We start from the raw sequence: 24,965 nt of genomic DNA on the forward strand, positions 1-24,965 counted from the left end.
TGTAATACACTGGTCCAGCAATATTTCTCCATTCAGACCCCAGACCTGCATATCCATCATCCATTTTGAATGTATTACAGGTTGTCACTGAGTAAAGTAGACTCAGACTGAACCAGGATCAGAGAAAATGTTGGTGTCAGATCAAATATCAGATCAGAAGTGAGAGAATGAAGCTCTTGATAATATTTTTCTCCTTTAATTTTCAATATCATTATATTTATTTGCTGGGTAATATTTCTTCACAACTTTTATTCTAAGTGCATCTGATCAGTTCTGCAGTAAAATGACTGAGCAGCACTTTACCTTGTTGCTTGTCTCCACCTAGTGGCAAGGCCTCCACACTGCAGTAGTACCTGTGAGTAGTACAAGTACTTTTCTATTTCTGATAGAAAACAATGGTACAAACCACAGAGGTTAATAATCCATTAATAATTAAAAACCTGTTCTACAGTAAAGTTTGATAAGCGCCTTGTTCACAGCAGACATTCTGACATGTTACAGGAGGAACAGATGTTCACTTTAACTTTAAATTAGTTTTAAAACAATACATCACTAAAGAGGAACATGTCAGCTGTATTGATAATAAAAGTAATTGTTAGCTAAGGCTTTAAAGTTGAAATAATACTGACTGAAAACAACAAGTTAATATAAATGTGTATACATATCTGTTTACTCAAGCATGTCTAAAAATATACATAACTAAATCATATTTCTGTATACAGCACCGTGTAATATTCTCTATGATGTTATTGGTCATTTTCCATCTATTTGAAGATGTTTGATACTTTCACATGTTCCCTTCTCCTCCTCAGTAAGAACAGACTTCACCCATCCACAGTTTATCTGTATATAATAATTCTCCTCAACCCTGTCGACAAATCACCGCTCGAGACAAAGTGTCTGACAAGAAATCTGTTATTATTAAAATTATTTAAATTATTAATATTATTAATATTATTATTTCACTTGTGTTCCACCTCTTCCCCCCCTCTCTCTCACCCTCTCCCCATCCTTTCTCTCTCTGACTCTGCCCCCCCCCCCCCCCCTCTCTCTCTCTCTCAGTGGTGGTATTGAAACTACACGTCGCCCTGTGATTGGCTGCAGCGCAGCGTCGGAGGCAGCGGACCAATCAGCGCGGGCCACGGTGAGAGTTGCTCGTGTAGTTTAGCAGCGACTCAGCGCCGATGAGCGAGAGACCGTGAGGACGAGAGACGAGCAGCAGAGACCATGAGGCCGCTTCTTCCCGGTGAGAGACTCGACCTGAGCTTTTTATTTCTCTGCTGTGATCGAACACACGTGACGAACGCATCGCTGCGCGTGCTTCAGTGCGTTCTCTCACGTGAGGTTAGCTCGAGTTGCTAAGTGAAGCTGCACAGGCCTCCGGGTCTGTCAGTAAACTTTATTATATTTAACTCTGCACATCAGAGATCATCTAAAGTCCTGTCAGTGTTAATGAGACATGTGAGATCACAGAGCTGCTGATGATGAACCTGTGTGTGTGTGTGTGTGTGTGTGTGTGTGTGTGTGTGTGTGTGTGTGTGTGTGTGAGTGTGAGAGAGAGAGTGTGAGAGAGTGTGAGAGTGTGTGTGAGTGTGTGTGTGAGAGTGAGTGTGAGAGAGATATATACAGTGTGTGTGTGTGTAGAGAGAGAGTGTGTGTGTCTGTGGTGTGAGACAGAGAGATAGTGTGTCTGTGTGTGTGTGTGTGTGTGTAGAGAGAGAGAGTGTGTGTGTCTGTGTGTGTGAGAGAGTGAGAGAGAGTGTGTGTGTGTGTGTGTGTTAGTGAGAGAGAGAGAGAGAGAGATAGTGTGTGTGTTACTAAGACATTATGTGATCCCACACAGTTGATGATGAACCTGTTTGTGTGTGATGTTGTGTTGCAGTAGTGTTGGGATGCTCCCTGCTGCTGTGTGTCCAGGCCATGTACTCGGCCAGTGACGATGTGGTGGAGCTCACACCCTCCAACTTCAACAGGGAAGTGATCCAGAGTGACAGTCTGTGGCTGGTGGAGTTCTACGCTCCCTGGTGAGTCCACGCAACTTTTACTCCAGTTCAACCAAGCACTGACACATCTGTAGCTTCAGCACATCCTCACCGGAACGTCCACCTCCTGTTTAAAACCGAAGAGATTTGTAGGCAAAGGAGGTCGCTCCGCCTCGGGATGGGCAAAGGTTTCAGTTTTAATTTACAGTTTCATGCAAGAGAGATTCAGTGGCAGAAGAATAGAAACAAAAGAATACATGTCACAAAACAGACGTAAAATGATTTCATCTGTCGGATTTTGATTTAACGACGTCAACTTGCAGAAAACCAACTTCCCCTGACGTCTGTAATCTGCTATGTTGATACATTTGAATTGTGGTTTTCAGACCAGCAGCCAGTGGAGATTTGTATGTTAATAAAAAAGGTGTCAAATATTCTGTGGATGTGTTAATATTTAAATCTGTGACTAATGGCAGTAACAAGTACTTGTGAAGTACAGATGGGGATAAAGTGAACACGAGTATCATTTGTATTCTTCTTGATCGTCGCTGATTCGTTACTCATGTATATCTGTTATAAATCTAAATTTATCACTGAACATCTGCCTGTATTCTTAATTATTCACATCTGTGCATCTCATTTGTTTATCTCCGCAGGTGTGGCCACTGTCAAAGTCTTGCTTCCGATTGGAAGAAGGCGGCAACAGCCCTCAAGGTAAACAAATCATCTTCCTCTTATGAGTTGTTATTTTTAGATAAAAGGAAGTACCACTAAGATCAGTGAGGTGAGACAAGCATGTGAAGAAGAAAAATAAAAAACGAATGAAACAGTTTTCATGATATTTTGTGGAAGGGTGGGGAATGACCCGACGGAGAACCCGTTACATTTTGAATAGATCCAGATAAACGAGCAGATTTTTTCTTTTTGTTCATTTACTTTCAAGTTAGGGGCGTTAACCTTGGCAGAGGTTTGCAATCTCTGAGCACCCTTTAGCTTTTATCTGAACTCCACTGTAGTTCTAACTCACTCATCTATCTGTCAGAACCACTGTAAGAGTTCAAACGGGCATTAAGAGAAAATATATTTTACTGTAATTAAATGTTGAGAGTGAAAAACCACTCACCTGTTTGTCCTGGAATTCTTCAGGGAATTGTCAAGATTGGTGCCGTGGACGCAGATCAGCACAAGTCACTGGGCGGACAGTACGGCGTCAGAGGGTTCCCCACCATCAAGATCTTCGGAGCCAATAAGAACAAGCCAGATGAGTACCAAGGTACAGACGGAAGCCATGCAGCCTCTCCCCCGTATTGTTTTTATTTCATGTCTTTTTGAAAACCTTCAGAATGTTTTAGGGTTCTGTAATGAAATGATGTTTTTGGTAGCAGTGACTGAACTCTGCATGTCTGTCACCCCTCAGGTGGACGCAGTAGCCAGGCCATTGTGGACGGAGCCATGAACTCTTTGCGGAGTCTTGTGAAAGAGCGGCTGAGCGGCAAATCCGGCAGCTCCGGCTACAACAAACAGGTAGATTCAGCAGCGCACCGTGCGGTAGCTTTTAATCTGTTTGAAACTGTGAAGTTGGTCAAGTCACGCTCAACTGCTTTCTAGCAGAGCGGCGGTGGCGGCAGCGGCGCCGGCAACAAGGAGGATGTAGTGGAGCTCACGGACGACAACTTTGACAAGATGGTGCTGGAAAGTGACGATGTGTGGTTGGTGGAGTTCTTCGCCCCCTGGTGTGGACACTGCAAGAAGTAAGTTTGGTTCAAATCCACATATCACAGTACAGCAGAGGTTTGCTGCTCCGAACACTGAAAAGTGATGTTTGAAAGACTAATAACAGTTCTGTGGATTATCCTCACAGACCTCGGTGAATAAATGAGTAATGCCCATTAAGACCGTTCACACGTCTCAGCTGTTGTGTTCCAAATTCATTTGATTTATCAGGCTTTCCTCTTCCAGCCTCATATTATTAGAGGTGGAATTAAACTCTGAGTGCACTGCACAGTTTTTCTCAACCATCGCTCTCTTCTGTTGTCGACAGCCTGGAGCCTGAGTGGGCGGCTGCAGCCACAGCTGTGAAGGAGCAGACCAAGGGCAGAGTTCGCCTCGGAGCTATGGATGCGACTGTTCACCAGGCTGTGTCCGGCCGCTATGGGGTAAGTAAGACAAGAAATGATGTGGTACATGGATACACGACTCAGATACTAACTACTGCACTTGTACATGCAGAATAACTGAAGTAGCACTGCAAAATCGAAGTAAAACATTTGAGATTAAACTAAATTTAAAGCAACACTATGCAACGTTCACTGAGCAACAGCGCCCCCTGCAGCCACACGTTCTGTTGGGCTCCGTGTCCAAGCTATCAAGTGGTTTTCGTGTGGAGAAAAAAAACAAAGCTTATCAATGTGTTGATGTGAATGCGTAGTGCCACTCACTGAACTGACACACAGCTGACCTGTGGATATTACCCATGATCCTCGGCTTCCTGAACCAAACTCTGGTTAGAATTTTTATATTTTAAAAGTTTCCTGGAGATAAACGCTGGTTTTTAATGACTTGGAAGTAACTGATCTACACTTCAACTTTACTCTTCAACCCACCGGACCTGTTTGTGAGATCCTACCCGCTCACCAACGTCACAGAGAACAAGAACATAGTGTTGCGTTAAATACTCAAACCACTGGCATTTAAGCGTTGGCACAAGAAGTTATATCTTTTTCATTGTGCGTCTCAAACCTGTAATGATTGTGGTCTGTTGTTATTCAACTCTCCTTACTGGTGCTGGAGACCAGATCAGAGGCTCTACAGCTTTTTAGCAAGAGATTAGTGTTAACTGTTGACCATCCAGATTAAGATGTAATGTAGATGGATGAAGTAAAACCAACTTTCTTCAAATCAACTTGCTCTGCTGCTGCAGCTCGTAGGTCTGACTCTGTGCATGTAGCTGCAGCTTCTTTTATGTTGCAGTCACATAAAGAAAAGCACAAAGTTAATGATCCACAGCAAAGTCTTTAATGAGATCCCTTTAAAGATTTCTATATGTTTGAAGCCCTCAAACACCAAGACTGTCTCCAGAAACCTTTATTACAGTTACATAACCGCTTTTAATATAACAGCTGAAGTCCTGCCATTAGAAGAAATATCACATTAAATAAATATATGTATCTGTCCTTTACTCAATACCTAATTGAAAATGTTTTGGTGTGTGTAGATCCGTGGGTTTCCCACCATCAAGATTTTCCGCAAAGGCGACGAGCCGGAGGACTACCAAGGAGGCCGCTCCCGTGGCGACATCATCGAGAGAGCCTTGGATCTGTTCTCTGACAACGCTCCTCCTCCTGAAACGCTGGAGGTCAGTGCAGCAGAGTGTTTGTATTATTGGATGCACGTGCGAAGGTTTATAGATCACGAAGTTGGTCAAGCACAAAGCAGTGATCTGGCATGTACCCAGAAAATGTCTGGACAATTGGGTCCAGACATTTTCCAGACTTTCACATTTGAAGAGAGATGAGATGAGATTGTCCGACACGTTCACAACAACAGGAAATTGTCCAGAACATTAAGACGAGGGGTTCAGCCTGAAAGGAAGGACATGACGTACAGATATTTTTAGGTTTGAACAAATTGACACCGGCGTCGGTTGTTATCGCCAAAATCTCTGGAATCTTGTCTTTCCAAGTTGTCATCTTTGTCGGCGTCTTCTAAGTTGTAACTCGTCACACTTCCACCTAATACTGAAACTTCAGTAACAAACGTCTTAAGGACATTATCCAACGGCAATTACTGTGTGCTGAAGTGTCAAAAATGGCATCTCATGACAAATCTGTATTTAACCTTAATGAGTATCTTGAGTCAGATCAAATGGAAATTGTAAGTTAATTTTACATTTATATCTCAGATTCTCGGTGAAGACATCTTGAAGAAGACGTGTGAGGACAGTCAGTTGTGTATAATTGCTGTCCTGCCTCACATCCTGGACACAGGTGAGACCAGACACGCCTCCCACTCTGTTGTCAATATTTCAGAAATATAACAAATTAAACCAAGAAGGAAAAACACAAATGAGATGTGAGACCCTTTTTTTAAATTGTTGAATCGCTCACCATCCACGTTCCTTGTTTCTCTACAGGTGCAGCTGGTAGAAACGGTTATCTGGAGGTGATGGTAAAGATGGCTGACAAGTACAAGAAGAAGATGTGGGGGTAAGGATGAGCATGGATTATTATTATGATTATGATTATTATTATTACTTTAATTATTCTAACGACCCTGCTCTGCCTTCGTCAGCTGGCTGTGGACTGAGGCAGGAGCTCAGATGGACCTGGAGGCCTCTCTGGGTATTGGTGGATTTGGCTACCCTGCCATGGCCGCCATCAACACACGCAAGATGAAGTTTGCACTGCTGAGGGGCTCCTTCAGTGAGACTGGCATTCATGAGTTCCTCAGGTAGAGGGCGCTGTTGTCTGAGTCTTGTTACACTGTAGCAACGTAATGTAAAACAGATCTCAAGCGTAGGCTGAATGACGAAGTTTACTCTTTTCGTGCTCTCCTCAGGGAGCTCTCTGTGGGCCGCGGCTCTACCGCCACGCTGGGAGGTGGCGTCATGCCCAAGATTCACGCTGTTGAACCCTGGGACGGCAAAGACGGACAGGTGAGTGGGAGGATCACACCTGCCTCGTGGTTTCTCTCAGAGCAGTGTGAAATGAAAAGCAAGCCGTTCTCTGTTCTGTTCCTCGGGTGTTCTTTTCAGATCTGTAGTTATTTGTCTCACTTCAGGAAGACTCTTACAGACAGATCATGTTAAAAGTACAAACGATGGAAGAATGTTGGGTTTCTGCAAACAGATCAGATTTACTAACTGTCTCTATTCTACACTCTTCATCTTCTCCAGCTTCCTGTGGAAGAGGACTACGACCTCAGTGACATAGATCTAGATGACGACTTTGAGAAGGATGAGTTATGAGTCCAAAATGGGGCGGGATCTGATCCAGACCGGCTTCGTTGGGTCTGGTCGGGTCCTGCGTGACCCACCTCCCCTCTCCTGTGGACGAGCGGGAGGCCCGGTCGCCCAGTTACTGAAATGCTCCAGAAAAGACACATGAGAGACACCTGCAGTGTCTCAACAACATCTCTGTCAGTCACACGGGGACAGGAGGAAGATGAGGGGGTGAAGTTGTCATGTCCCTGAAGTGAACTCGTGTACCTGCTGAACTGAAGAGGCTGAATATTTATATGACCGCCACCCTCTGAGAGGAGGAGTGAGGAGGTTCCAGATGTGGCATCTCAGTTATTCAAGCGTCAAACATTGTCCCTTCTTCACGCACCTACTGTAGGATGTCTACTTGTCATAAACACTTCAATGTCCAGTCTGGTGTTTTCTAAATATACCTTTTTTTTTTTCTCTCTCTTTTCAAATCAGTGAATGTTGAGAATCTTAGTGGGTTTGCACCGTGTCTGTCCCAGACAAGGGAATACTGTGGGAATTCTTGTGTATATTTTTCTTACACGACTTTATTTCAATTGTGTGAAAACCAAATGACATTTTGTTACAAAAATAAAAAGGAATAAAAACAATCACGGGGCTTCCTTATTCACGTAAACTGGTACAACATCAGAAAACATGTATCACTGAGCGCATGCAAATACCGAAGGCATATAGAGCTTGTTCAGAACAGCGACTTGTTAACTGACTGTCGATATCACGAACAACCGTGAGCCAACGCGGTTTAGTCCAATCAAATTAAACCAACTGACGTGATTAGGTTCTTCTTCATGTAACGTAACGGGAGTAATAATACTTGCAATTATATAATCCAGTCAGTATAAATATATATGGCACGGCAAGGCGGGGGAGGGGGGAAAAGCTTATACACAGGCTCAAGTTCAATGTCCACAGAGACAAGAAAAATCAATTATCCATTCATGTAAACATTAAGACAGTGGAGTGTAGATAATATGAAAGGGTTGTGTGGTGACGACCGAGCAGCATGAAGCTGGAATGATGTGTGTGTGTGTGTTAATGTCTCTGCCCTCAGAACTGACGAGAGGCTCCCTGATCGGACTGCAGCAGTCTGACGATGGACGGGTCGCTCTTGGCACCTTTAATAAACTCCTCCAACGACAATCTACCTGTGGAGCAGAGACCAAGAGAGAGAATCATGAGGTGACCATACGCATTTCTTAAATTATAATAAACTTACATTAACCTTGTTGACGACTGAGAAGTTTATGTTACTCAAACCTGTCCGGTCACATCAACCAGCAGATGGTGTCATTGTGCCATTAAATCTGTTTCACAAATTCTGTCAGTGAATTGATGAACACACGAACACGAACAACTGAGCAGCTCTTTCTTTTAAAAGAGGTTATTTCAAGAATCTTATGTAACGACAGTAACTGATGCCAACACCGAAAAGTTGTTATAAGAATATTTTTTAAAAGTCGGTAGCTAGGCATCACTGTAATATTCATGAAAAGACAAAAAACAACTGTTGCCTCTATTTGAACACTTTTTTCTAACTAAATATTTCGATAGATAATGTATTGAAAAGCATTTTATGGTATTAAAAAATATTTAATCTTTAAGTAGTTATTACTATGAAATGTGCTTCTCTTGAGTACTGACATATTGATTATTTTGATAATGATCGCCATCACCAGCAGAGTCCATCTACTGCTATTCTGCTACTCTATTTTAATATTAAATACATGACTCTTCTGTTTTATTTTACAATTTCTAATCAACCGAAGATAAAAACTAACTGAAACCAGCACAAGTAGCGAATGTTGAAAATGTCCCTGCGGCTTCATGTGAGTTTGGACCTTCTGTTTTTCTGTCGGTCAGCATCTGTTTACGTTGCATCAGAAGTGGAGGTTAACTGGGTCTGTGGAACCACGTGACGTTAGTCAACCTGAGCCAGAGACACTCAGTCTGACCTTCAGACTTTCTGAACCTCCTGCTTCAAAACATCCTGATCTGCTTCACGCTCTAAATACGGAGCCGGGACACGTCCGATAGATTCAGGTCAGGGAGACGTGGGAAATGCTTCAGTTCGTTTTGTTTATGATATTTCTCCTTAACATCCTCCACATGAAATTCAAAGTGAACACTGATCTCACCATCGTTATCGATGTCCATCTGTCTGAAGATCTTATCTGTCCTCTTCTCTGGTGTCGACTCATCCTCAGGCATCTTCATCACTGACGACACCATCTTATAAATTGCCTGCAAATGACATTTATTAAGAAATGAGAATTCTGAATGTTCTTGTTCATCTGTGTGAAGCTCTCAGGCGTCACGGATGAAAAATTGCTGCTGCTGTTGCACTCGCTGTTCAATTCTCTCCACAGAGCTTTTTTTTTTTTCCGCATTCATTTGTATCCACAAACACAGCGGACTGAGCCAATATTGATATGGCCCTGCAGGCTGCTCAGCTCACCATATTGGAAGAGTAAATATAGCCAGGGTGATAAGAAAAGAGAAAGGGCAGCCTGCATTCATGACGCCAGGTGAAAACATTTTATGAATTCAGGCAAAAAAAAAAGTATTAAAGCCACATTGAAGGAAAAAACATTTAAGAATAAGGTTGTAAGATTACAATAATAAAGCCATAATATTATGAATATAATATAATATTGGATATAAATTCTTAAAACAATGAGAATAAAGTTATAATATCATGATAATAAAGTGGTAGTATTTAGTCATAATGTTATGATATTATTACTGTAATAAAGTTTTAATTGTAGTAATATTTATTCTGTACTGTACTCTCAAAATATTATGACTTTATGATCAAAATGTTTCCCTCTGAATGGCCCTAATGCTCAAACATAAGATACAATCTGTAGAACAAGTGATGCATTAGATTATTTTAAGTTTCATATTTTATTAACGTAAACTCTGAGAGAAATGTGATAAGATAAATTTACTTCAGGATTCCAACAGAAAAAATATTGAAATTTACAAAAGTACCATGTACATGATCTTGATCTAAGATTAAAGCCTGTGTTAATATCACATTTAATTAAGAGGAAGCAGATAATGATGGAATCCATGAAAACCTGCTCATTCAGTTCACGTCCTCACCTGAACTATCTCCAGCATCTCTGCTCGGCTTATGTATCCGTTTCCATCCAGGTCGTACATGCTAAAGGCCCAGCGCAGCTTCTGCTCCAGTCCGCCGCGAGACGTCACGCTCAGGGCGATGATGAACTCCCTGAAGTCGATGGTGGCATCGCCGTTGGTGTCGAACGTGCGAAAGACGTGCTCGGCGAACTTTGAGGCGTCGCCGTAGGGGAAGAAGTTGGCGTAAATCTTCTTGAACTCCTCCACGGTGAGGTGGCCGGTGGGACAGTCCTTGAGGAAGCCTCGGTACCACTCCTGCAGCTCGTGGTCGGTGAACTCTGTGTTTTCTCTCAGGTCGTTCAGGACCTCGGGCCTCAGCTTGCTGTTCTGTTTCCCCATGTCACAGCTCTCTCTCTCTCTCTGCAGGCTGATGGGTCGGTTGGCGTCTCTACCTTCTCCTTTCACTCCCTCTGTGTTCTCACTCTCCACGTCGACGGCTGCTCGGCTTCCTCCGCTCCTGCAGGAGACCAACAACCCTCATTAATATCCTTGTGTGAAAATCATAAATGATTCATCGGTTCAATATTTCCCCTCAGTTTGCTGCAGTGTTTTCTCAGGGAACATGTGCTGAAGATGCTTCTTAGAGACGACAAAAAATGGACAGTCGGGACGATACAGAGGGAAAAAGGATGACATTAGGACTCAGGTGTCATGAGGACAATGTGTGTGTGTCTCTGTGGCACAGCCAGAATTTATCAACCCCTCATTGCGAGGAGGAGAGACAAGTGTCCTGGGGCCTTGTAATTATCAATAGAGCTACTTTCTGAAAGGTCAGGTTGATACTGTCTGTTGTTACTGAGAAGGCCAGATATTCACCTCCATCATAGTTCCCACAATAAAATGGACGCTGTAATTGATTCCAAGCAAGTGGGGTTCATGCACTGATAAAAGAAAAACACAAAAGATGGCTTAAAAAATACCACACGCAAACACAGACAAACCACCTGGGCCTATTCACCTTTGGTTTCTGTGGTTTGTCTCAGTGCTTGTTTCCATGGTTATATCCTGCAAAATTGGGTTTATTCATGTATGCAGGGGCATTCGTGACCCTGGATATGAGGATGCATTAACACAGCGCATCCACAATTAAGCTGTAACAGCACAATAACTATTAGACGGGACGCTTTGTGCATGCAACCCACTGATGAAGTAGAGGTAAACATGTGTTAGGAAGTAAAAGGTTGAGACACCTGCAAGGAAAATACATATGTGTGCGTGTGTTTTCAATTAGAACATGTAAAATCCAACAGTAACATCCTCTCAAACATTTTTGTCATTCTGCTTTTCATGAGGTTCGAGCGCAGCGTTACCTTTAAATTTAGATGAATCACTGAAGTAAAACATGAAAACTAATGTGAAAAGCAAATGAAAGCATTCTTCTGTTTTTTGTGATCTTTGGAAGAAATCGACCAGAACCTGGGTTGATCTTTTACCACATGTATCTGGCAAAGTGGGAGTGGGAGGGACAGAGAGAAAGAGAGATATGTGCGGGGGTAGGGAGGAAGAAAGAACGGGAAAAAGTATGACACATAGAAAGAAAAACTATTTCCAGCTATACTATGTGAGCTGCTTTTCTAATACCAGCGGTTCAATTACATAATAATCCTTCTGAATAACACCTCCACTGCTCGGAGTCACCGATAATGAATTTATGGAAGAGAGAGAGAGAGAGAGAGAGAGATGTATTATCCCTATGTTCTCTTTCTTTCAATTATTGAAATCTCATCGCTCTCTTTGTGTTATTGGCCCCGGGGCGATTCTATCTGGCGTAGAACAAAGGAGAGAGAGTGAGAATCTGAATGGGGTCTTTTCTACACACTGATGCTCCCGTTTTCTATTTGTTGCGCCGGTGTAATTTCCTGGAGTTTCATGAGTCAACGTCACAGAGTAACGTGAGAGGCAGGTTTGAGAAACATCTTTAAAAAATCTGGGCAAACCAGACGCATGATACATTAATGCAGTTCAGTTGTCACGTTTGAATTGGTTTGAAAAACACTTCACTGTGGATCACGGTGCAGCCAACCACCGGTTGGCGATAAAGATGCTTTGGCTTCATTATTTTTTTAGTTTCAGTTTTATATACATTCCTTCTTTAACATTTGGCCTCTGATGTGAAACAGGTTTGAAGCCCCGAACGAATGAAAGGACCTGAAAACTCTGGCAGCCAGACAATGTCAAGCTTTATGAACAGAGATCCAGATGTTACTGGTGTGATGTTCAGGTCATCCCTGACTGCACCTCCACCTCTGGAGGGAGAAGCCATGAACAAAGAATGGCTGGAACCTTTAGTAGCTGAAAATATCAGTAGTCCAACATATAGTGTAGATGGGCGATTAGCTTTGATACTAGTGCAGCATGGTCGTAAAATATTCTGGCGGTAAATGTGCATGCAGAGAATTTCTTGTGTTTATATAGGAGACGTATTAAAATGAAGTAAATCACAGACAAGCTGCAGAAAGAAAATGTCAGATCTTGTATGAATTATATTTAACATCTGATGTTTCAAACAGCTTTTTTCAAGAGAAAGAGTAAAAACATATGAACAAAGTTTTCGTCATCAAATCACACCTGATACTTATCACTCAGTCTATCAGGATGTTGTAAATGCATCTGCAGACTGTTCTAGTGAGTGGTTCTGCCATGAGTGATGACTTATTGTAGTTATATTGTCTCTCTATACTGTCTTATTGTGTTATACTATGTTTTTAATACTGGCTTATTGTTATAAACAGTATTATTATACAGTCTTATTGTTTAATACTGTTTCGTAACGTCATCATGCTGTCGACACGTGATTCACTTTGTTGCAAGGGCACTTTGAAAAATCTTGCACAAATATGAAAGTGAGTGCAACTGTCAAATGTTTTCTCCGGTCATCATGGTAACGTTTTCTAACGGGAACTAAACACAAAAGCAACCGAGGCTGATGGGAGTTAACCTCATGATGGCACCAGAGGAAAGTCCCTAGATAACCCAGGACAGTCGGCCGTGTCCTCTGGAGACGGTGAACGTCTCCACAACAGGAAGATGTTGAGATATTTAACTTGATCTGCGAGGTCAGTAGGATTCATCATCACCGTGAATGTCTGAATCAAAGGGGGGGCAATTAACCGACAGACGTGCACAGACCAGTGGTGTTAGCAGGGCTAAAAATAGATTTATACAAATTATTATGGCTGAAACTAGAGCAAATATCACATTGTAGGATTTTGTGTGTTTGCCTTTTTATCTAACAAACCTCTGAATGATACAGAGCAGGACCCACTAGAACAAGTGTAAGGCTCAATGTGACAGTGAATCATCATCGTCTGCTGACTACGTTTTCACTTGGCTATGGGATAAATCACACACCGCCCTGAAGGCACAACCGGAGTCCTTCCGCTCTAACATGCAACAGGATGAGGAAGTGACAGCAGCTCCTCAGCTCCACGGTCACATGGACTTTTCCAGGACAGCTCAGTGCAGGCTGAGCTGGAGCAGACATAAATATGGGCGTTGCTATTTATTCCCTCAAACACACGAAGCCACAAAAAACTCCAGAAGATTCCAGGCTGAAATAAGTGCCACCCTAACATTTCAAGAAGCCGTGAAGCTAATTAAAGAGTTTATTTCTAAGCGGAGAGCAAGTGACCACTGAAATATGCTCATTAAACCCTAAAACTAAACTAGACTCCTCGTCAAAGGTGTGATGCAATAAAGGCGTTGGTATTGTAACGCAGTCTTTAAGGAAAACAGGGAGAGGATCACACACTTTTAGGGCATTTGATAAAACTTATTCATAGATGCAAATACTTAATAATCACATACGACATATTGCTGCTAGAAAATAGCCAAATTGTTTGTTTTAAATCACGTCTCATTGAGTATACAGCGTCATTAGTGTTATGTTATTCCATTTGTGCTTGTAAAAAGTCAGCATTTGAGATTTCACAGGATGTTTTATGTGTTTTCACAGCTGGAGCCTTTCCGTGACCTATTCTGGTGGATTTTAAGTTGCTTCACTTTTTGCAATGTGTTCAGAAATAACTCTGAGTCACTGCTCTGACGTCCCTGTGACCTCCTCTGCGGAGAGAACCACGCTCTCGCTGCCTTGAATTGCAGAGAAACTTGCCGTAGAAGTTCATAAGCTGCGAACACACAGTTCGCGCACGTTGCTTCATACGCAACAGCCCCTCGAGACTGCCATTCCGCATTCTGCGTTTGCAATTCCCCCTGATTCCACAACAACAGTCTCTGTCCCTTTTCCCCTTTTTCTGTAGAGTCCACTTTTTCCACTGGGCTCCTGCTCTCCTAATGAGACCAAGCATCCCCCTCCCCAAAGCTACGATGGGGACTGTGTAAACCCATGAACAGGCCACTTTCACTGCTGTTCTCAGGCCCACCTCATTTCCTGGGTAATGGCTTGTCATAACAAAGAAAGCCTTTCTTCTTTTCCCAGATGCTCATTACTTTGTGTATGGGGAAGATGGAATTCCAAAAGGAGAGGTGAAGGGTGTGTGTGTGTGTGTCTGAACGCATACAAGCACACAAAGTTTACACCCAAGTGTTTAAACAAATCATTTGCAAAGAAATTGAAAATTGATGGACAGCAATTTTTTTAAGCAGCACTGGTTCCAGCTCACAGAACCTTTCCCATCGTCAACGCTTTGTAAACAAGACAGAAAATACTTTCCGCCGTGTCAGTGTTGTGCCTCTTTTGAATGAAATGTAAATGAAACAAATTGATGTGGTTGGTTGCACACAGTATGACAGCAGACTTCCCCATGGCGCACTCGCTGGCTGCAGCCTCGAGTACCGTGCACTACTGGTGTAACCACCACAGCATCAGGTGGGTGAGGAGTCAGGCTGGTGTTCGAGGAGGAGACAGAAAATGAGCTCTCCAGTTATTCCTCGCTCGCAGCGCTGCTTCATAGCAGTTTCTCTGAACTGGTGTCAGAGAACATCGTGCACTGGATCAGGATGAAGTCCCCTGACACGCCAGTAGTCAAGGCAACAGAATAGCACTAAGGTTTATGAGAGGGAGGCAATGTTACCATCAATCTGGGGCGAGAACAGGGCAGCAGATTTATCAACACTCTAGAGAAACAACTGCATTTTTTATGTGCGTGTTTAAAATGCAGTTTGATCTCAAACAGTGATTTTCTTCTTCTGTTCATGCTGTTCAGCATCATACTTGATATTGTGACGTGTACACCGTGTTATATTTTGTATTCTAGATGTAACTCATGGGAATAAAAGCTAAACGTTTACAACCTTTTTTTGTTTGTTGTATGTTTTTCACCCATTTGGCTTAAATTTGACATGATGGCTTTGGTCTAATTATTTACACAACACTGCAGTGTATTTGTTTTAATTAGACAGCTGGATTAACAATTGTGGCAAGACACAAAGTTTGAAGGGTCCCATCACAAGTTCATTCATACTCTAGAGTCGCCACAACATTTACTATATATGGTATCTTATCTTTAAAACTAAATATTAGTTTATTGACCGTATAAACATTGTACAAGCAATATGATTTATATTCTCATTATAATAAGGCATCATGTTGTGATTACATGAATATAAATTATCATATTCCTGAGTAATTCAGAGTAATTTATTTTGGGGGAAAGATGAATTTGTTCAAATCTGGATCAGAACTAAACAAATTCAGTCCCACAGCAACCATCAGTCACTTTTAGATCACTATAATGTTAATTAGGGTTTGAGTCAGTTTTATTTATGAATGTTTAGTTTAGATTAGTTTTTTAAAAACACAACATATATACCATTAACCTAAGTAACAGTAATAATCAGAGATGGATGTCAGGATTTGATGGTGATTCATGACCTGCTCCTAAAGGAAAATATAAATACTGTGATAATGATGTATATAATATTTGCTCAGCCTGTGTTTACAGTGTGTGACATGTAGGCTCGTCTTTATGGGTGTAGCCCTTCTTCCCCCTCCTCTGTCTTGGGGACACTAACTGGACAAAACTTGTCACCTTAGTATTTTTAAGTCTTATTTCTAATTTAATTAAAAGTTAAAGAAAACTCACCTCTTTCAGGAATAAAAGCTTGTTTAAGGGGAAAGTCCACTCCTCCTCTCCAAAACTTCAGTCTGAACTTCTCACCTCCTCCAAACTCAAACTCCAGGGTGGTTTAAGAATTCAAGATGTCTGACAGAAGGGAAATAAAACACGTGTGGTTTTATCAGAAAGGTAGAAGTGTTGTTTTTGACAGAAAGCCTCTTGTTTGGTCGCTGCAGCCTCCACCTCTGTGCGTAAAGGTTTTTTATCATCAGTGGAAGATGTGGCACACAGCTCGGTTTTCATCCGACTCCACCAAGTGTGAACTACAGGGGTTTGACTCAGTGTTTGAAAGCGATTACACTTATTATTTTGACTTCCGGACACATGGATTCAAATTGCAACGACTTCAGGGCGACAGATAGCGTCAGAAAGAAACGTATCCTGGATTTAAAGAAGGTTTTATCAAGATTTACCGACTTGGGAGTGAGGTTTTGTGTTTCAGCCCCACCCCCCTGCAAGTCGAATGGTTCCGTCCACACTCGACTTCCATCGTAGGAACAGTCGCAGCAGCGTCCTGTGGAAAATGATCACTGGAGACTATTATTAGCTCCATATCTAAAATAAACTTCACATTTGAGGGAAAATCTGGATACTAGACGATGCATTTCACCGACTGAAGCAAACATACACGCTATCATGCATTAATCAATTAAAACAACTGTCTTTCTATATTAGATTTTTAGATAAAACAATGCAATTATACGATAAAATACACTTCGTACTACAGTATACTGTAAATACATGCTTTAATGGCACATTTCTATTAATACGATGCCCTAACGATACATGAAATCATTAAATCAGCTTTGAGAAAATACGTTTTCTTGTTTTAATACAATATCTAAAATAAATTGTTCATTTTTGAGGGAAAATCTTGATGCATTCACCGACTGACCCAAACACGTTATTCTACATACAATTTTAGATAAAACAAAACATATTATAGTTTAAAATTCAGAATTTATTTATTATTTTCATAAATAACTGCTTTAATTGCATTTGTCTACAACGTATTATTGGGATGCCAACATACATAAAATCAACACAAACAAATATTGATATTTGAACATCAATATTAAAATACAGCGCTGGAATATTCAAGAAAATGTTTACTTGTTGAGACCTCATTCTTATGATGTTTTAAATTTGAACCTAAAAACTACCCTAAGATATTGAATCCATCCCATGAGTCCCTCTGATGTCGTGAGACAAGCTGCACTGGAGAGCGGTGGTATTACACAATCAGGTTATAACCCATTTTCATCTATTTTCCCACCATGACTCTTCTCACTGAAGATGTGCACTCGTCCGTCAGCACCTGTCACACTAACTTCTCTTATGTTGGCTAAAGTGACACTGCGGGGAGGGCGGTGTGTATGTCAGCATTTCAGCGAGTGGATAAATAATTAACTCTGTGTGTGTGTATGTGTGTGTGCGTGTCTTCCTGAAGCCTGACACCTGTTCCTATAAGCACATGGAGTGTTTATCTCTGCCTAAGAGTGAGTACAATACAGAAGAGGAGGGGAGGAGGGGTTCATGGCAGTGATAAAGCACTCTGAGGTTGCTTTTGTTGCTTTTGTCAAGTTGCAACTGAACACTGACACAGGCCTGTTGTTGAGTCATACGGATAAAAAGCATCAGTGTGACTCTTTTATGAAAGTATTATGGTATACTTTACATTTTCCATTTACCACAAAAACAAAACATAGCTTATGATGTGGCTGCAGGTCTGATTATTGCAAATGATGTGGTAGTAGTAAAACATTTGAAGCCCAAGTTATACTGCAAATGCATATGACTAAATGCACAACCAAAAACTGATATGGTTAAAGACACTTAAAGCAAATAAAAGCTGTCTGGGATCACGTACTAGCTTTTTAAAAACCTTTCTCCCCAGATTGAGTTTGCAAGATGCAGTAAAATGCAAGGGTCACTTTCCTGTTTTTTTTCCCAAAAGTATTTTCCCACATGAAGATGATGAGACGTAGTTGAAATCTCTGGAAAAAGCTTGTAACTAAGTGTTTGACAATACAGGTCACATTCAAACAGTGTTTCCAGGAAGAGCTCCTCTAACAGTCACACACTCACACACTGATCCATGTCGACTGAATTCTGCAAAACAACTGAAAAAGCCGTGCATCAAATCACTAACACTGCAATAAGTGGACGACCTGCTGAATGTTGGCTGTTAGACACTTCCACTCTAACTTGCACAGAATGATAAGATGAATGTAGATATCTTCCATAAAATTGGTTAAATATTGAAAATATCCCATATTTACTCAAAACTGTCTCCATGACAGTTCTGCACAAGGTGTGGCTGAAAGTCCTGAAAGCTATAGTAAGAGGACCTTGGGGTCAAATTTTAAAAATCAAGCGTAGGCATGCAGTGTAGGCATCGCATTGATGCTCTAATCAAAGACAGAAGCAGAGGTTAAGTGAGTGAGCAACATTAAGATTAAGTCAAGGATGCCACACAAGAGACTGTAGTTATAAAAGAATAATGCAATGAAGCAGAGGTACAACTTTTCTATCCTCCTGCAGAAACGCAATAAACCACAAGAGGCCGCAAACAGCCCTTCAGCCTTCTGCTCCTCCTGCAGCTGGATCCCTGACTGCTGGCTGGAATATATGGGCTCAGACAGGACTGCTGTCATAGGGGCACAGTCTGCCTCCAGCCAATTGCAGCAGAGAATCCTGTGTTTGGTTTTAGTGGCGCCATGTTGTGACATATATTGCTCGCTTTGATTGTAGATTACCATACGATGCAACATAAGCACAGATATGTGATGTGATATACAGTTACGTGTATGTTCAAGCACATACCAACACATAAGCCTGACACACACACACACACACACAGACACAAATTTGTTTTATTACTGTTTAAAACATTGATTTACCAATAGGAGTACAAAAATTAAAATTTTAATGCATTAACCAAGTTTTTGTTACCTTGAAATAAACTCACAACAGATCACCTTCTGTGACTTTTGGGAATAAAAGACCTCCTTTCGTTGATTTTGTTGTAAGACCTTCAAAAATAAGTATGTTAAATGTAATTTTCCCGATTCCATATTTAAAACAAAAACATTTACATCATCAAGGAAAGCCTAGTGGATAATCATCTGTCTGTCTTTGTGCTCTTTCATTATTCCTTCATATAATATTTTCCAGTGACTTGACTACATAAATGCATCATCCCACTGTGGTGCAGTGGGTGATCCTGCAGTGATTAGAGCTGATTAGATGAACTGTAGTTCAAGTCAGTGATAGAGTTTCGTTTCTCCACAAAACCTCATTGACCCTCTGTCCTCCATCCATGGCACACATGTATGTTTCATCTAAGCAGCTGTAAATGCAGCACACACTCAAGTATTGATCTGTCTGTCTTTACATTATGCAGAGTGAGGGGCAATGCTCCCCTCCGTAGACTCGTCCTCTGTCAATATTTGGGGAACACATTGCACTGAAATCAAGGTTGAACTTGATTGAGGGACGATAACATGCCCTTTGAATTAATTTTCAACGTTCACCCAGGTACTTGTGAGACTTTGACATCTCAATGTCCATCCTCGTTCAGAGGTGACGTGTTTGCAAGTCCACCACCATCCCTTTCGTTGTTGGTGGGGACTTCTATCAACTTACAAATTGACTCTCATCAATATTTATATGGATCTAGTGCAAAAGGTGTTCATAGTACCTACAGAGGTTCTCATCCCTCAGAGGCTCGTTGGTTTTAAGGCTCATAACTTTATTGTTTTGGTTCTTATGGTTATGTTACCAGTCCAGAGCCAAACTGCAAAGTTAACCAGCTAGAAACTATATGGAGAACTTAAAAAGTGATGACGTGTTGGTGCCGTGTTTACAGTATTTCTTTGTACAATAATGTTTTTGGGCCATTGTGGGTTGAAATTTGTTTATTTTTTTAATAACCGAAACACTTTAAAGGTTCAGTGTGTAGAATTTAGTGACATCTAGTGGTGAAATTGCATGTTGCAGCTGAATACCCCTCACCTCCCCTTCTGAACATGAAACAGAGCCTGTGGTAGCCTTCATTTGTCATAAAAACTCAAAAGGTGTTTAGTTTATCCAGTCTGGGCTTCTGTAAAAAAAATGGCAGCCTCTGTAGTGAGGACCTGCTCCTGATATAGATATAAAGTATTTAAATATAAAGGGCCTTTTCTGGTGTAAAGAAAACAACACTTCAAACCATTTAATGTTCAGTTTCTGTCCATAGAGCCCTTTCACGTAAATCTTACACACTGCACCTTTAAATTCAAAACTCAGAAAGTTCTCAGAAAACGTGGATATTCTCTAAGATCAAAGAGTTAAATTCATGAATAAAAACTTTACATTCCTGTTACGTCCCCTGGCTGGAACCAGGAGTACAGAGGGAGTATTCCAGAGTATGTTGCCATTCATACTGTGTTGTAGGAATAAAAGATTTTGGACCCCCATGTCTGTCTAGTGGACACTGTCTTGTGTTAATGGCTGTGACCATGTGTGATTGAAAACTGTACATCCTACAGTCGACAGGACATGATAAGGCTTCAGACAGTACAATCACAGGGGCACGCTGAGACGGTCTCCTGATAAGTTCCATGTGCAGCACAACCTGCCGCTCGCTTATCATATTTACGCTGCTTCACCTTTTATTGTCCCGTGTTGATAATGATAACACTGATGATACTTTCCTAGAAGTTCCCAGATGAATGATTTTTGAGCAAATGAATGCATGATTTCAATATGTTGACAATGAATACAGTGTACGAAATATTTTGTGATGTTTTATTCAGTGTTTCTGCCATAGTGTAATACTTGGATAGTCATCGAGAGTATCTTGTAGTTAATCAGACTAGAGATGACAACTGTTTAGTTCAGTGCTTACTGCATCATAAATCCATGTTATGTCATATTACAGGTTTTGTTATAAGAGTTGCTCTGGGTACCAGAGAGGATGTTTTTCACATTTGAGTTGAATAAGAAATTTAACTAAATAAGAAAGTTCTTTTGAATTTACAATATTGAATAAGAGGACATTTCTTTGCTTTAGAAGCTGTGAGACTATCATCATACACAACCACAGCCACAGTCTTCAACAAAATGATTTATTAATTTGATTGCTTTTCTGATATGATAACTTTAAATATCTGATACTTGATGCTAATGTCTGTTTCCTAATGGAAAAGTTCTCTGCTTTGTGTTTGCCCAATGGTTACAGAACATCCTGCAGCTCAAGCTCTGTCCTGGTTCCAGACTTCTTATCACAAGCTCTGTTATCACCCTTGCCCCTGATGATAGCCAGCACAGGCCGCTGTAGATTGCATACAGTACATCTATCATTTTAAGAATCATCCTATAAAGTGGTTCTCCTGTAGATACATGACAACTCAAGTTTTTCTTTTACCAGTGGTCCTTAATAGGGACCAAAGATCATCCATTGACACCAGGTCCTGGTTAAGGTTTATGGGTTATGTGTGAATCGGTTATGGGTAAATCACATTTGAGACTAAAACAGAACTTAACTTTGTCAACAAAATATTCACAAATTCAGAAAGTTTCTGTTCCAATCTATGGTTGGGAATTTTAATGCTCTGGAGAAGTCAGGCATACTTCTAAAATAAAGATATAAAGATAACATAAAGATAAAGTAGCTTTCAGTTTTGTTCTACATACTATCCAACACCAATCTCCTTACCTGTGCATCATAAGATACTGTGAGGCCAAATTTCTCCAAATAATGCCACCTCTCTTCAAGATTTACTAAAGTTACTTTCCTCTATGTTTTCTTTCAATATTTCTCACAAACATGTGGAAGCTTGGTTGTTGGAAAATCAATTCCTAAATCCTGAGATTCTTAACCTTTGAATTAATGTATTTTTTATTCTTCAGAGATTCCTGCATATGTGAATCTTTAATTAATGTACAGTACATGCATACATGCATGCTCTGCACACTACACACATGCATACATGCATGTACTGTGTGTACTGTACAGTACGTGATAAACTTCATACAGTGACTGACAATCAAGCTTTTATTAGACTTGGTCTAAAGTTCCATCGGTTAGATAAAGTTGAAGAAGAATATGACACTGAGTGACTGGAGGTTTATGACACAGTGATACCCTGTGCCTGACTTCATTGTGTCTGGACTTTCAGCCAATGTTTACTCAACCACATTGACTAATAGGTCAGTAAACTGTAGGTAAATGTATTTCAAATTGTATTACACTTACAGTATTTCTTTGTGGTACTAAAATCCAGTGTACATATTCTGAGTTCTAAATGTACACTAAGTATTTTGCATACTCAATTTTACACATAATGTAACATACACTTATGCATCTGTCTTCTAAAAGTTGTTACACTGGTATAATGACATGTCAGTTTATGCATTTAGGCATTTGAGGAGATGTTTTTGTACTCTGTCCAAGCATAAGGGGTTTGAGTGCAAATTAGAGTCAAGTGTGCAATGTGCCAGGGATGCACACAATAAATCTGCAATCAAAGTGGGGCTGGAAACTCCCACATTAGTTGTTGGTGACCATGGTCAATCACATCAGCTCCTCTGGTCCCCTTTAAAGGAAACGTCTTGCCCACAATGATACGCCAACACTTTGATTTTAGCATTAAAATGCTCCTCCAGTATCAGATTGACCATATCAAAAGTTTGTATTTTCTATGTATAATTCCAAAGTGTAATCCAATAAAAGATGAGCCACAGAATTAAAGGTACAGTCTGTAGAATTTAGATATCTAGAGGCGATTTGAATTTACAATATTGAATAAGATGACATTTATTTGCTTTCTTTGCTTTAAGTGTGAGACTAAAAGCCATCAACACAACAACCAGCCAGAGGTTTATCAGTTGATTTATTCATTCAATACCTTCTCTGGTATCAACATTGAATTTCTGCTATTCTATGCAATGTCTTACCACATCATTTTTAGCTGACAGAGCTGATGACTATGTCCAGGCTGTCACTCTACTGTAAATGGGAACGTGTTCGTAATGACTCACCTGGTAAAATAAATGTTTGCTGATTTGGCAAACTTTAGCACAACAGTCCATACTGTTGGTTGGGAAACATGATCAAGGCGTCAACAGTTAATAAGTGATTACACAGAGCAAAGCATAGATCCTGTAATGCATGCATTCCTCTATCTCTTTACAGTTGTCATGTGCATGTGATCATGCTGTTTGATCATGCACAATCGGTCAGCTCCATGTACTTTTCAGACGACATATTGAGAAAAAAACACACCTTAATCTCAGTGTATTAATCATTTGACCTTTACACCAAGCAACTGATTGGGAAAGTGCGCCCAGAGCTGCCCTGCAGGGGGACTGCACATGTCTGCTGATGTGGGTTCACAGAGTTTGGGATCACTCTCATCGGCCTCATCAGGTGGACCACAGCAGCAGGGCATGCTTTATTTCTTATAAAATGACTATGGACCAGTCTTCTGATTACATTTTTCATCTGCAGACATTGCAAGGACTTCAACAGCTCATAGAAAAAAGAAGGGGTTTAATATCTTTACACTCCCCAGTGAAAAAAATCACACAACACATTAGCTGTAATGCATCATAGCAACAAAATTATATAAAATATATACACAAGATGATACCCAAAGGGAAAATTACTGTCAAATAGAAAGGTGGACACACAATAATAGTTTTTTTCATACAACGTATTATTAGTAATCATCCTTACCCATGAATGATTTTATAACAGCATTTGCTCAGATGTGATGCAAATTGTTGTTTCTGTATGAAAACAGCTGATTTCTTAAGTTAAAATACATTTAAAAGAAATGACTGAGAGACAAACATTGATAATACCGACAACAGAACAGGACATTCATGTAATTCTGTATTTAGTTACTGATTTTTAAACACAACTGAGCTGTCATACATTACACTGCAGCGGATCCTCTGATGGTTGCATTGTAGAACCTTCTGAATAAGACTGAATATGTTTAATGCATCATGTACCGCATGATTAAAATATATAATTGTGCCAGTTTCAGACATTTTACCCTACTCTATCATCTACCCTGATCACTGAGAGCATGCAGTTGCACTGATCCTGTCTGAATGCTGATCAACTGCAACAAAGCCTGGAGAGATAAACCAAACAGAGGCCTCTGCACCGACAGCTTATATCAGCATTTATAGACCTACAGGGTCATTTCAGCAAAAGTGAAAATATCTGCATTAATGAAACATTTGGAAAATAAAAAAATCTGGGTAAGACTGTGAAAAAGCAAATGGAAAACAAAGTGTTCAGAAGCATACGCTCCCTTTGGACTTTAACTTTGTTCATGTCAGTGCAAACACTGTCAGTATCTGACAAACTTCTACAAGGGTGCTGATGGGGGATATATTGCAACAGGCGATTACGCAACATACAGAAGAAGAAATGTGATTTGCTTAAAAAAGAACAAAAGGACATATAGAAGTAATACAACAAACTGCATGTGCTCTCACACATTCAATGGTTATATGAGGTATATGACTAAATCCTTACAAGTAAAACACCTCGATCAATCCACTGTTTATTTATTGCATGCGCTGTGCTGGTGCAAAACTAGACTGCAGACCCAGTTTGAAAAACAAACTCAATTCTGGCTTGCGGTAACCTTTAAATCTTTACAGTTTAAAGTTCATTATCAAAACTATGTCAAAGTTTGGTAAATGTTTTCACTGTCTTCATTTTGGCTTGTGGAAGCAGAACAACAAGCATCTGATTCTATTACAAGGTAC

General features: G+C 40.6%; 2 protein-coding genes across 5 annotated transcripts; one reads left to right on the plus strand and one right to left on the minus strand.

Annotated features, from left to right (window-relative positions):
• Positions 1-1,089: 1,089 nt before the first annotated feature.
• pdia6 (protein disulfide isomerase family A, member 6) lies at positions 1,090-7,559 on the plus strand. Of its 4 annotated transcripts, none has more exons than XM_020097671.2 (13): positions 1,090-1,246; positions 1,883-2,024; positions 2,639-2,696; positions 3,129-3,255; positions 3,400-3,506; positions 3,591-3,733; positions 4,024-4,138; positions 5,197-5,337; positions 5,884-5,968; positions 6,115-6,187; positions 6,273-6,431; positions 6,540-6,636; positions 6,877-7,559. In XM_020097671.2, the coding sequence occupies exons 1-13, from the start codon at positions 1,228-1,230 to the stop codon at positions 6,946-6,948; spliced, it is 1,338 nt and encodes a 445-aa protein (XP_019953230.1). In that variant the 5' UTR covers positions 1,090-1,227; the 3' UTR covers positions 6,949-7,559. The 4 variants fall into 4 exon arrangements, with proteins under 4 accessions (XP_019953230.1, XP_019953231.1, XP_069370766.1 ...); XM_020097672.2 differs by having other exon boundaries at positions 3,594-3,733; XM_069514665.1 differs by having other exon boundaries at positions 1,118-1,246; positions 1,886-2,024; positions 3,594-3,733.
• Positions 7,477-16,403, minus strand: hpcal1 (hippocalcin-like 1). Its single transcript, XM_020097674.2, has 4 exons — positions 16,158-16,403; positions 10,075-10,570; positions 9,105-9,210; positions 7,477-8,114 (listed from the first exon to the last, which is right to left on the minus strand). The coding sequence occupies exons 2-4, from the start codon at positions 10,450-10,452 to the stop codon at positions 8,017-8,019; spliced, it is 582 nt and encodes a 193-aa protein (XP_019953233.1). The 5' UTR covers positions 10,453-10,570; positions 16,158-16,403; the 3' UTR covers positions 7,477-8,016.
• Positions 16,404-24,965: the final 8,562 nt, after the last annotated feature.

This window comes from Paralichthys olivaceus, chromosome 19 (genome assembly GCF_024713975.1).
Source record: "Paralichthys olivaceus isolate ysfri-2021 chromosome 19, ASM2471397v2, whole genome shotgun sequence".
Classification (NCBI taxonomy): domain Eukaryota; kingdom Metazoa; phylum Chordata; class Actinopteri; order Pleuronectiformes; family Paralichthyidae; genus Paralichthys; species Paralichthys olivaceus.

What these genes read in the sequence shown, in the direction of transcription:
- pdia6 (XM_020097671.2), top strand. An exon ending in AGGCGGCAACAGCCCTCAAG is followed by an intron (nt 2,697 to 3,128) that starts GTAAACAAATCA and finishes GGAATTCTTCAG; the next exon opens with GGAATTGTCAAGATTGGTGC. An exon ending in CAAGCCAGATGAGTACCAAG is followed by an intron (nt 3,256 to 3,399) that starts GTACAGACGGAA and finishes GTCACCCCTCAG; the next exon opens with GTGGACGCAGTAGCCAGGCC.
- hpcal1 (XM_020097674.2), bottom strand. Translation starts at nt 10,452, where the DNA reads ATGGGGAAACAGAACAGCAAGCTGAGGCCCGAGGTCCTGAACGACCTG. An exon ending in AGATGCTGGAGATAGTTCAG is followed by an intron (nt 9,211 to 10,074) that starts GTGAGGACGTGA and finishes TGTCATTTGCAG; the next exon opens with GCAATTTATAAGATGGTGTC. An exon ending in GATGGACATCGATAACGATG is followed by an intron (nt 8,115 to 9,104) that starts GTGAGATCAGTG and finishes TCTGCTCCACAG; the next exon opens with GTAGATTGTCGTTGGAGGAG.